Source organism: Ranitomeya imitator, chromosome 9, assembly GCF_032444005.1.
Source record: "Ranitomeya imitator isolate aRanImi1 chromosome 9, aRanImi1.pri, whole genome shotgun sequence".
Classification (NCBI taxonomy): domain Eukaryota; kingdom Metazoa; phylum Chordata; class Amphibia; order Anura; family Dendrobatidae; genus Ranitomeya; species Ranitomeya imitator.
Genome location: NC_091290.1, coordinates 43218413 through 43231611, shown reverse-complemented (window position 1 = coordinate 43231611; position 13199 = coordinate 43218413). Strand labels below are relative to the sequence as shown.

The 13199-nt window shown below is 40.4% G+C and overlaps 1 protein-coding gene across 2 annotated transcripts in view; it reads right to left on the bottom strand.

The window, feature by feature from the left end:
• Nucleotides 1-1002: 1002 nt before the first annotated feature.
• Nucleotides 1003-13199, bottom strand: part of LOC138649777 (3-galactosyl-N-acetylglucosaminide 4-alpha-L-fucosyltransferase FUT3-like) — a 43845-nt gene continuing 31648 nt past the window's right edge. For both annotated transcript variants that reach the window (XM_069740452.1, XM_069740453.1), the window contains exon 2: nt 1003-6258. In XM_069740452.1, coding sequence (XP_069596553.1) covers nt 5111-6169 — 1059 coding nt within the window. In that variant the 5' untranslated portion in view covers nt 6170-6258 and the 3' untranslated portion in view covers nt 1003-5110. The remainder of the gene's footprint in view (nt 6259-13199) is intronic.

Genomic DNA, 13199 nt, shown 5'->3' with positions numbered 1-13199 from the left:
GCCAACAGTGTTGAAATCCTTGGGCCTCTCACACTAAACCTGAACTGATGAGGCCAGAGACGTCACTTGTCTCTGCATGCTGGATATTTTTACAACGAACAACTGACAGTGCGCTCTATTGCCAGCTCACTCCTACTGATTTAAGCCAGAGAGGAAACGCACTGTCATTGTGTAAATTGCATAGTGACAGAGCAGAGACTAGCCCAGCCCCTGAAATGAAGGTCACCGATGACCCTTCATTTTAGGGACGGGGCAGGGGCTGCTGCAATGACCGGAGCCTCTGCCCCCTGATGACTCTTCGTTTCAGTATCCCAGCATGTACTGAGATTCTCAAACGAAGCATCATCAAAAAGGAAGTTGTAAAAAGACAGTTAGATTGTGTAGTTAGGGAAGGAAATGGAATGTTTAATTAAAGTATATTGAAAATATATTTGAATAGATTGGGATTTATGCTAAAAATTAATTTGTATTTCATATTACCCCTTTTCAATACAGTGTGCAAAGTGGAAACACACTCAAAAAAATTAGGATTACCCTTTTTAAAAGAAAAAAAATACTAATATATATATATATATATTATATTCTCAAATAGCACAATACAAGCTGTACACAAATGCTAGTAATTGGTGCACTAGAAACATTTATTTGTTGATAGCTGAATTAAAGAGTTATTTCCACAATGCTAATGTTTTTTTACAAAGCCCAGTATCTGCACAATTATTGTCTATGTAAAGTATAAGCAGCCCAACTTAGTTTATTTCTGGTACTTTTGTGTCTCTTTCATCTTAGTTATATAGTTATATGGGTTCAAAAAAGACTGTCCATCAAGTTCAACCCTCCTCCACCAGTTCTACACTTTCTATCACTCGATGACTTATAAAACACAATATACAGTTGTGCTCAAAAGTTTACATACCCCGGCAGAATTTTTGCTTTCTTGGCCTTTTTTCAGAGAATATGAATGATAACACCAAAACTGTTTCTCCACTCATGGTTAGTGGTTGGGTGAAGCCATCTATTTTCAAACTACTGTGTTTTCTCTTTTTAAATTATGACTACCCAAAACATCCAAATGACCTTGATCAAACGTTTACATACACTGGTGATTTTGGCCTGATAACATGCACAGAAGTTGACACAAATGGGATTGAATGGCTACTAAAGGTAACATTCTCACCTGTAACCTGTTTGCCTGTAACCTGTGTGCATAAAAGCTGAGTGAGTTTCTGGGATCCAGACATACTCTTGCATCTTCCATCCACTAATGTTTCTGAATTGTGAGTCATGGGGAAAGCAAAAGAATCGTCAATGGATCTACGGGAAAAGGCAGTTGAACTGTATAAAACAATAAAACAGGAAAGGGATGCAAAAAGAAATCCAAGGAATTCATAATGCCAGTCAACAGCGTTCAAACTGTGATTAACAAATGGAAAATCAGGGGCTCTGTAAAAATAAAATCATGGTCAGGTAGACCCACAAAAATATTGTCCACAACTGCCAGGAAAATTGTTCAGGATGCAAAGAAAAACCCACAAATAACATCAGATGAAATATAGGACTCTGAAAACTAGCAGTGTGGCTGTTTCAAGATGCACAATAAAGAGGCACTTGAAGAAAAATGGGCTGCATGGTTGAGTTACCAGAAAAATAGCCATTACTGCACAAATGCCACAAAGTATCTCACCTACAATATGCAAAACAGCACAGACACAAGCCACAAAACTTCTGAAGCAAGGTAATTTGGAGTGATGAGACCAAAATTGAACTTTTTGGGCACAACCATAAACATTACATTTGGAGAGAGGTCAACAAGGCCTATGATAAAAAGAACACCATTCCTACTGTAAAGCACGAAGATGGATCGCTGATGGTTTGCGGATGTGTGAGCTACAAAGGCCCAGAAAACTTTGTCGAAGGTGAAGGAAAGATGAATGCAGCACATTATCAGCAAATACTGGAGGCAAATTTGCAATCATCAGCCCGGAAGCTGCACATGGGACGTACTTGGACGTTCCAACATGACAACGATCCAAAACACATGGCCAAGTCAACCTGTCATTGGCTACAGCAGAACAAAGTGAAGGTTCTGGAGGGGCCATCTCAGTCTCCTGACCTGAATATCATTGAGACACTCTGGGGAGATCTCAAGCACGCAATTCATGTTAGACAGACCAGGAATTTACAGACCAGAGGCTTTTTACCGAGAAGAGTGGGCAACTTTACCATCTGAGAAAATAAAGAACCTCATCCACAACTACCACAAAAGACTTCAAGCTGTCATTGATGTTAGACGGGGCAAAACACTGTACTAAGAAATGCTGTATGTGAACTTTTGATCAGTGTCATTTAAATGTTTTGGGTTGTCATTATGATTTAAAAAGAGAAAATACAGTAGTTTGACAATAAATGGCTTCACACAACCACTAACCATGAGTGGAGAAACAGTTTTGGTGTTATCATTCATATTCTCTGAAACAAGGACAAGAAAGCAAAAACTCTGCTGTGGCATGTAAACTTTTGAGCACAACTCTATATGTTAGTGTCTGCCATTACTACCTCTTGCAGTCGGGCATTTCACAGTCTGACTGACTGTAAAGAACCTTTTCCTATATAATGGCCAGAATCTCATTTCCTCCACACATGAGTGCCCCCTGGTCCTTTTTTGGAAGGAATAAGTTATCTGCCAGTCCTTTGTATTGACCACACATGTATCTATACATATAAATGAGATCTCCTCTGAGGCTTCTTTTTTACAGGTTGAAAAGTGTTTATCCCCAGACATGGATTAAGGCATGGGACAGAACAATGGACAAGTGAGGGATATTGTTGTTTTTTAATTATTTTTTTTTTACAAGAGACAAGGGATTCAGTGGAATGGGTGTGATGTAAGTATGCTTTAATTTAGTATCATTAAAGGAGTCTGAGTCATTCTTTCAATTAAAAGACTTTTTTCTGGCTGTGTGTTTATTTACAGTATAACTATAGGATTAGTAATGGATAGGTGTCATATAGATGCTTCTCCATTACTAATCCATGGGCTTGATGTCACCTGACAATACAAAGGTAAAATCAACCCCACTTGCCACCTCTACAGGGCAAGTGGGAAGAGCTGGGCAAAGCGCCAGAATTGGCGCATATAATAGATGCGCCTTTTCTGGGCAGCTGTGGGGCTGCTATTTTTAGGCTAGGGGGAACCAAAATCCCCCTTACCAGCCTGAGAATACCATCCCTCAGCTGTCTGCTTTAGCTTGGCTGGTTGTCAAAAGTGGGTGGGAGCCCAAGTCTTTTTTTTTTTTTAATTATTTCCATAATTTAAAAAATGGCTCGGGGACCCTTATATTCTTGATAATCAGCCTTGCTGAAGCTGACAGTTTTGCCTGGTTGGTTATAAAAAAAAAAAAAAAAAACAGGGGAACCTATGTCAGTTTTTTAAATTATTTATTTTTATTTAAATTTGTCACAGTGAATTGCAGAGAGCTCTCTGAGAGCTGCACCCTGAGACTTTCTCATGTGCTAAAGGGGATCTGACCGAGGTCAAAGCAGTTCAGTCTGGCTGGGAACGCAACCTCAGTGACAGGCAGTAACCTCGATGAGGTCATCGCTAGTCACTGATGCTCCAGCTCATTCATCAGTGGTTCTCAGCCTAGATGGTCGCATCTTGGCACTGTCCGGGTTGAAAACTGTTTATCTCCCAGACGTGGATTATGGTGTGTGACAGAACAACTGAGAGGTAAGGGATATTGTTGTTTTGTACTTTTGTTTTATTACAGGAGACGAGGGATTCAGTGGTGTTAGGTGAGTATAACCTTTTCTATTAAAAAAAAGTGTTTTTTTATTTCACATATAATACTTTATTCTGGTTGTGTCTTTATTTACCATGTAACTATAGGATTACAAATGGATGGTGTCTTATTTGACGCCTTTCCATTAGTAATCCGTGGGCTTGATGTCACCTGACAATACAAAGGTGACCTCAACCCCAGAAATAGGAACCCCACTTGCTACTGCTACAGGGTTAAAAAAAATACAGCATGGGGACCCCTCTATTCTTGATAACCAGCCGTGCTGAAGCGGACAACTGAGGGTTGCAGCCTGCAGCTGTGAGTTTTGTCTGGCTGGTTATCAAAAATACAGGGGAACCCAAGCCATTTTTTTTAACTATTCATTCACAGTGCAGGCGCCAGCTGATGAATCAGCCGGTCCTGCTCTTGCTGTTATTAGCGGCAGAAGGCGTTGGCTGATGGGAGCAGTAGTCCAATGAGCTGACACCAGTGACCGGAGGTAAACTTTATACCTCCGACTAGAGCTGCTCTCTCACGCTGTCCTATGACAGCTTGTCAACCACAGCTGTCTGAGCGGCAGTGATGATTTTCCCGACAATCTAAGTTGTGTTTTGCTGCATTGTCGAACCCGAACAGTAATATGGACTTCCTGGTGAAGTCCATGTTCATTGTCCATGCCCAATGTTCGGGTTCACCCATTTCTAGAAAACAACACAAATGGTAAATTACAAGTCACCAAGACAAATGCATTACAATAAAACAAAAGCAGAGAGGGGTTCCTAACAATTTGAAAACATTTAGATAATTCAAAGTTTTTATATGGTAGTTAAGGTAATTTTCATGATAACAATTATTAAATTTAAATGGAATTTGCTAAATCTGATGAATTTGAAAAATGTGCATCTTCACTTTGCATGTATTGCCTAAATTCGCTCATCCCTAATGAAATATTATTAAAAAAAATAGTTTGAAAACCAGCCTATATGTTAGATTAATATTATAGGGCTCTGATTAAAGAGGTAATGGTGGTGTGTTTTCTTTTAGAATACGCTTTTCTATGTCTTGTAATAAAAAGTATGCTCATTAGTACCAGTTGGCACTAGCTCAGAAAGATACTTTTTCAGCATGTGTTGGGTGCTTGGTAGCCTATGAAGATGTCAGTTATAGGTTGGTGAATACTCCTGACAAATAACTCAAGGTAACCAAAAGAATATACGACAGGAGCATTGTGAGTAAGTGGCAAGTTTAACTTTTGGATTTGATCATTGTCTCTTTGAGCCCTGAGAGTGGGACATAAAGCCCTCTGTGAGGAGTCTCTTGCATCCCTATTACTTGAACCATGCTTCAATACTTGGTATGGCTCTATAAGATGGAGCCTCTTTTAGAACCTTACAAATTTTACAGTAGGGCATTACCCAAGATATTTCCTTTTTCCACGGTTTATATATATTTCTCCAGTTAAAATATTGCTTGTACTTTTCTTCATCTTTGTCTAGCCTTAGAAGATAAGAAGCCAGTTCCTCGGGGCTTGAAAAGTCATCAACATGAATGAAGGCATCTCCTGGGATGAAGCGCTCATAATTTGCTCGTGGTGGACCCAACACAACAGGAACACATCCTGAAGAAAGTGCATTGTACCAGAATTTTTCGGATATATAGTCTTCATGGATAGAATTCTCAAAAGCAAGGTAGAATTTGTAAGTTGAGAGTGTTTTTAGTTGTATATTTTTTGGGAGGTAAAGATGTTTTCTTCCATATATATCTACATGTAAATAGTTCTTTAGCTCTTCGTAATATTGTACTCTTTTTGATTGTCGTTTCCAATTACTTACTGCCCATGCCACTAACTTTGTCTTCTTGGGGATAGTAAAATTTACTGTCCCGTAGTGCTTTTCTATCCAACCAAATGGAGTAAAAATGTCAGAGTCTGTCCTGTAGGACATTGTAAGGTTGATAAGATTGTCCATAAATGAAAGGTTCTGACAATGAATTGGAGGTTCATTGCTAAACCATATCCAGTACTGATTAGGTGGTCTTGGTGCTTGAGGTAGCTGTTCTTTAGAATCGCTCACATTTCTGTGGTGGATTACAACAGCATTTGCTGATGAATAAAATTTACGGTTTACAGTATAGAAGCAGCCAGATCCATCAAACTGTTTTGGGCATCTATTAAGAGGAAATCTGTAATTATAGGGATAGGTCCAAAGCAATATAATGAGACTTGGTTCACTAGAGCCAACTGTAGTCGTATAGTTTTGTAAATTAGTAATTAATCCAGGAGTTTCTTTTTTATAGAACATCATGAAAAGGATAAATAAGATGCACACTTGTAGCATGAAAAAGAGGGCAAGTCTGCTCAATTTCAATAGCAGAACTTTGGGTAACATTTGGCAGGTCCAATTTTCTTCTTTATAACTTCAGGAAGTATTTATTACAATCCCCTTGTATTGAAAGGTGTTCCCTACAGTTTTTCCAGCTATGAATTGAAAATAATAAAAACACAAAAAGATTAATTACCAAATGAACCACAATAATAGCTTATTGTATGTAAAACATTTAACTTCTCACAATAACAAGGTGTCTTGTTTTTTTATTATCTGTCTTGAATTTGTGTTTCGAATGTAAAGGAAACCTGTCATTAGATTCACGCAGTCCGAATCACCTGTATTCTTCTCTTACTTTGGTTTAACCCCATCCTCCACTCCCTGGTGCATACCTCTGTTATCTGTGTGAGTATATTTGTATGATTAGTATTTTCCTTTATTCCTGTATGTATTACCTTGTTAGTCTGGTTGGTGTATTATGGTACACTACTACTGCACTCTTCCCTGATTGAAGGAAGGGTACAGACTGAGGGCGGATTCAGGGGCTAAGGCAAGGTACGTGGCCCCGGCATCTTCACCATCAGAACTAATCCAGGGAACAGGGTGAGCTACGGTGCTCCTAGCGTTAGGGACTGGGAAGGAGCCCTTTGGGTAATAGTCATGATACACAGCTACAATAAGGAGGCTAATAACAAATTTATCAGAACAGAGCATATCACACAACGGTTATTAAAGGCCATAGGGCCACATAAAGGGTTGTCTCGGACAACCGAATACTCCAATACATATATGCAGAATCGGGAGGACAAGGAGTAACAAATTCTATTTAAAAGTTGTATAAAAATTTATTGATAACAATAATATCACATTACAAAGATGTATTAGTAAAAGAAGTCAAGTAGGGGCAGACAAATTTAGAGTGAAGGACTCGGATGTAATAGATCTGAAGTCAACACAGTGAGTCTAAGGATGAGGAAGTCACATTCCTGAGAATAACTGCAACAATTTAAATTCCAGGAGTAAGAGACATAACATTTCCTACTGCTAGTAATATTTCCACAAGTGGATAAGTATCTGTAGGAAAAGTATCACTCAATACTAGTGCATAACCAGGGATACATAAAAAAAACTTGTGTATAAGAAAAAGCAGTAAAGTGCTGCCGGAATGCTCGTGTTTCACGTGGGCTTCCTCAGTGTACGGTAATGTGACTTCCAGATCCTTAGGCACATTATGTTGACTTCAGACCCATTGCACTCTAAATTTGTCTGTCCCTACTTGACTTCTTTTACTAATACATCATTCACTTAGATAGGAGAAAAAAGGATCATCCCCGCGCTGCCGCAAGAAGAATTTCAAAAATTGTAGAGGTTTTCAACGTGGTTTATTCTACGCGTTTCAGGGTTCAGGTGACCCCTTCATCAGGACATACCACAAATATTGTACAATAGTCATAGGTATACGGGGTTTAAGTACATGTCAGCATTTGGAAGCGACGCCCAATGGATTAGATAACACCCAGTGTCAGAGTTCAGGCTCATCAGGAAATTCACATAACAAGATTAACAATCATCAGAGAAATACAAATTGATATTTTACACATTTAGCCTTATTTTTGTTTATAGGATTACCAAATGCTGACATGTACTTAAACCCTGTATACCTATGACTCTTGTACAATATTTGTGGTATGTCCTGATGAAGGGGTCACCTGAACCCTGAAACGCGTAGAATAAACCACGTTGAAAACGCCTGATGCGACACACAGATAGCCCCTAACGGGACTCCTGCACCTCTTCTGGGATTATGCCCTCTTCTCACTTCTACTTCCATAAGTAAGGTTTGAAAAAGACCCAGAGGGTCGAAACGTTACCTTACAACACTGCGGAGAATTATTCTATATATTTTGTTGGTGTTTTTCAAAATAAAAAAAACACTTGTTTGGCTAAAAACTCTGAAGATACTTTTTGAGTGCAACTGTTTATGCTTGAAGCTGCACTTTACAGACACAGAGAGGGAGCAAGTAACTTTTCAGGCAACTTCCGTTTTCCATATTCTCGCGCTTCTACAAGCACGTCAGGTCTGTAGGAGCATGATGGTGCACAAAATGGCCACTGCCGTCTAGCTGTTTCCTCTCCTTGACTTCAAAGCGCTGTTTCAACTTGGACAGAAATAAAGTGGCAAGTTTTTAGCTCCATTTGGCGAGTGAGACTCATTTCATGAGTTTTTCTGAATTTGCTAGTTTGACTGTTTTTTGAGTAGTGTGCCACATTGGCTTGCACAAGCTAAATTCAGATGCTTGTTTTGAAATGTATTTATAATGTTAGGAAGAAAAAAGTCTAAAGAGTCAACAAATTTATCAAACTACATGAACCCCTGTGACAAATTTGGTGCATTTTAAGACCATGTAGTGTAGGTTTGCATGGGCTATTACACAGGATTAGTATATCTTCCCCCATGGGCATTGCTAGAGTCAAATATCTGGGTCTCTGGTACCAGACTTCTGGCTAGGAGCCCCGACAAGTAATACCATGACACCAATACAGTTTGATCTTCAGGCTCTCTGTCCTAGCACTCTCTCTTGTAGGCCACAATCCTATGGCCTACAAGATGCCAATGTCCTGGTGCAGATGGCATTGTGACGTAACTGTATTGTGCCACCTGAGTCACTCTCGCTTGTAAAATCCAGGTAACTGTAGGTTTATAGGAAAGACATACCTAGTGGTTTAGCTCAGGTGGGGCGAAACATCTGAGTGGGCCCCTAACCGGTAACCCTCATTGCAACTATGGTGGTGCCCCCTTAATAATGGGTATAGAGAAACCTCAGCAAATGACCCGTCTGCTAATGAAAATAAATCTCCATACTGAGACCAAGACTGATATTACCACCATGCCATGGGGACATGACTATATAGGGTCAGATCGCTGATCTGACACTTTGCAGTGCACTGTGTCAGATCAGCGATCACACAGGCACAGCATAGAGGCTTGCTGGCGCCTGCTCTGAGCAGGCTCTTGGAAGCCACCTCCCTGCAGGAGCTGGAAGGCCTCAGCGGCCATTTTGGATCCGGACCTGCAGGGAGAAGGAGGTAGGAGACCCTCGGAGCAACGCGATCACATCGCATTGCTCCGAGGGTCTCAGGGAAGCACGCAAGAGCCCCCTCCCTGCGTGATGCTTCCCTGTGCTGCCAAAACACTGTGATCATCTTTGATTGCAGTGTGCCAGGGGTTAATGTGCCAAAAGCGGTCCGTGACCGAGTGCCGGATGTCAGCTGCGATAGTCAGCTGACACCCGACCCCGATCGGCCGCGCTCCCCCCATGAGCGCAGCTGATCGGCAATGACATACTATCCCGTCTGTGGTCATACGGGCCCATACCACCTCGACGGGATAGGACGTCTGATGCCAGAAAGGGGTTAAATAGTAATAATGCCTCTTTTTTGCCCTCTAGATGGTAACATTTCCATTTCCTCCTAGAAAATATTAATGCCCTGAGGAAATGTCCTAGAAAATAGTGTGCACATTTTGTCCCTAGAAAGTAATAATGCACCATGTGCACCTTTGAGAGTCACAATGCCCTGAGTGACAATATGGCTTCCTAAATGCCTACTTAACATTTAATAATGTCCTCTAAGACCCAAAATGTACAGCTCTTCTATATGATGGGCCCACAACTTCCTATACACAGTATATTGGGACAAAAGCTCCCCTATACGCAGTACGATGGGCCCACAGCATCCCATGCACAGTATAATGGGCCAACAGGCCCATATATACAGTATCATGGGGCCACAGCTCCCCTACATACAATATGATGGGTACCCAGCTGCCTATGCACAATATAATGCCCCCACAGCTTCCCCATACACAGTGTGATAGGCCCACAGCTCACCTATACAAAGTATGATGGACCAAAAGCTCTCCTATATAGAGAATAATGGGACAACCGCTCTCCTATACACAGTATAATGCCCTCACAGCTCCCCTATACATAGTATGATGGCCTATAGCTCCAGTATACACAGTATGATGGCCCCACAGGTCCTCCAAAACACAGCATTAGCTCTCACACTGTATATTGTCCCCCACAGTATTTCCCACATTGTATGATTGCGCTCATGGTAGTCCCAAAACGGTATAATGGCACGCAAAATGGTAGTGTCTAACTTTTTATGGTCAGCAAGGTCTGCTCTTCCTCTCACTCCTGTAGAGTGTAAGCTCCTATGGTAAGTGGAGTTCCCTCATTCTTCAAATTCTCTCTCATCTCCCCATGAGTATTTTGGGAGCAAATACAAGTTGTCCAGTATTGAGATTTGCTCAAACGTCTTTATCACAAGTCAGATTTTGGGGAAAATTTGGCAAAGCTGGCAAAGTCAAATTTCAAAAGATCTGCTCATTGCTGGTAACAGGTGTAACTGTATAGAAAAAAATACATTTTGTATGCAGAGATTTTCACTTATCACTTGTTGGTTGGGAGATACTTTTTTTTTTTTCAATGGTCCTTCCACAAATAAATTCCATAGAAGCTGTCTAAGGCTGAAATTGGGGCTGGTCAATGATTTTAGCCAGTTCATTCAACTGAACTGAACAAGACCATAGATGTGTTCCTGTGTACACCACGAGGGCAGGATGAAGAGTATCGTTTTCTCCCAAATGAATCTGGTGGGTGACCTCCCAATTTGAATTTTCTTTTTTAATTGAAGGAAATCTAGCTATATTTAATATAAGTAGCAAGTATAATATAAGTAATTCATAATCAGTACTCTTTTATAAAAGGTAATTTACGCAATTTGGTAATATCAGTTTAAAGCTTCCCAAAATATAACCTTTTATTGCTATGGTAAAGATAAGCACTAATAAATAACCTAATACATTTGTTTTTCCAGTTAACCCTGTCATGTTCAGTTATTATACAAAATTACTGTCAAGTTTTGGTTGATAATACGCAGAGGATCTCCCTGTAGTACTCATTTCAACGTCTGTAAAACGGACGAACGGACTGCAAAGCACGGACTGGCCTCTGGTTTCTCGACCCAAGCGTGACAGCCTCGTAGAAACATATGAAGCTGTCAAGTTCGGGTCTGGAGACCCTCAGCCACTACGTGCTTTATGACCCAATCTCGAACCAAATTACCAATAAGATTTCAAAGACACCAACAATCAAACCTAACATTTTGATCATAAGTAACTGAGAAGGCATAGTTAGATAATGATTAGGTAATTATATTTTAAACTTATCGGTGGTAATTTTCACATCAAAATCTATACAGCTCATGTTTGCATCCAAAACTGGGCAAAGTTGTTAATGCATGTCACGCAGAACATTGCTCAAGGTCTGGATTACAGATTTTTTGTGACAATTCACACTATGCGACCACAGTAATTTTTTTTTTGCTGCAGTTTTCCAAAATGAATGTAACACTGTAGCAAATGAGGTGCCAATATTCAAAAAGGGCTCTAAAAGTGAACCTGGAAATTATAGGCCAGTAAGTCTAACCTCTATTGTTGGTAAAATATTTGAAGGGTTTCTGAGGGATGTTATTCTGGATTATCTCAATGAGAATAACTGTTTAACTCCATATCAGCATGGGTTTATGAGAAATCGCTCCTGTCAAACCAATCGAATCAGTTTTTATGAAGAGGTAAGCTATAGGCTGGACCACGGTGAGTCATTGGACGTGGTATATCTCGATTTTTCCAAAGCGTTTGATACCGTGCCGCACAAGAGGTTGGTACACAAAATGAGAATGCTTGGTCTGGGGGAAATTGTGTGTAAATGGGTTAGTAACTGGCTTAGTGATAGAAAGCAGAGGGTGGTTATAAATGGTATAGTCTCTAACTGGGTCGCTGTGACCAGTGGGGTACCGCAGGGGTCAGTATTGGGACCTGTTCTCTTCAACATATTCATTAATGATCTGGTAGAAGGTTTACACAGTAAAATATCGATATTTGCAGATGATGCAAAACTATGTAAAGCAGTTAATACAAGAGAAGATAGTATTCTGCTACAGATGGATCTGGATAAGTTGGAAACTTGGGCTGAAAGGTGGCAGATGAGGTTTAACAATGATAAATGTAAGGTTATACACATGGGAAGAAGGAATCAATATCACCATTACACACTGAATGGGAAACCACTGGGTAAATCTGACAGGGAGAAGGACTTGGGGATCCTAGTTAATGATAAACTTACCTGGAGCAGCCAGTGCCAGGCAGCAGCTGCCAAGGCAAACAGGATCATGGGGTGCATTAAAAGAGGTCTGGATACACATGATGAGAGCATTATACTGCCTCTGTACAAATCCCTAGTTAGACCGCACATGGAGTACTGTGTCCAGTTTTGGGCACCGGTGCTCAGGAAGGATATAATGGAACTAGAGAGAGTACAAAGGAGGGCAACAAAATTAATAAAGGGGTTGGGAGAACTACAATACCCAGAAAGATTAGCGAAATTAGGATTATTTAGTCTAGAAAAAAGACGACTGAGGGGCGATCTAATAACCATGTATAAGTATATAAGGGGACAATACAAATATCTCGCTGAGGATCTGTTTATACCAAGGAAGGTGACGGGCACAAGGGGGCATTCTTTGCGTCTGGAGGAGAGAAGGTTTTTCCACCAACATAGAAGAGAATTCTTTACTGTTAGGGCAGTGAGAATCTGGAATTGCTTGCCTGAGGAGGTGGTGATGGCGAACTCAGTCAAGGGGTTCAAGAGAGGCCTGGATGACTTCCTGGAGCAGAACAATATTGTATCATACAATTATTAGGTTCTGTAGAAGGACGTAGATCTGGGGATTTATTATGATGGAATATAGGCTGAACTGGATGGACAAATGTCTTTTTTCGGCCTTACTAACTATGTTACTATGTTACTGCATAATTTTTGCAGTAACCTCGGAAAATCACCCAAAAAATGTTCTGCAGATGCAACATGTGAACCCACCCTTATAGTCCACTGCAATTTTAGCCTGTGTCTCAACTGGTTCTCATTGAGGGGTCACAGTTTTGTTGTAAAATAAATTTCCTTTGAATATCATATATTTGTATCAGCTGTAGAAATTCTAAATCATGAAAGCCACTACAGTCTCGTTA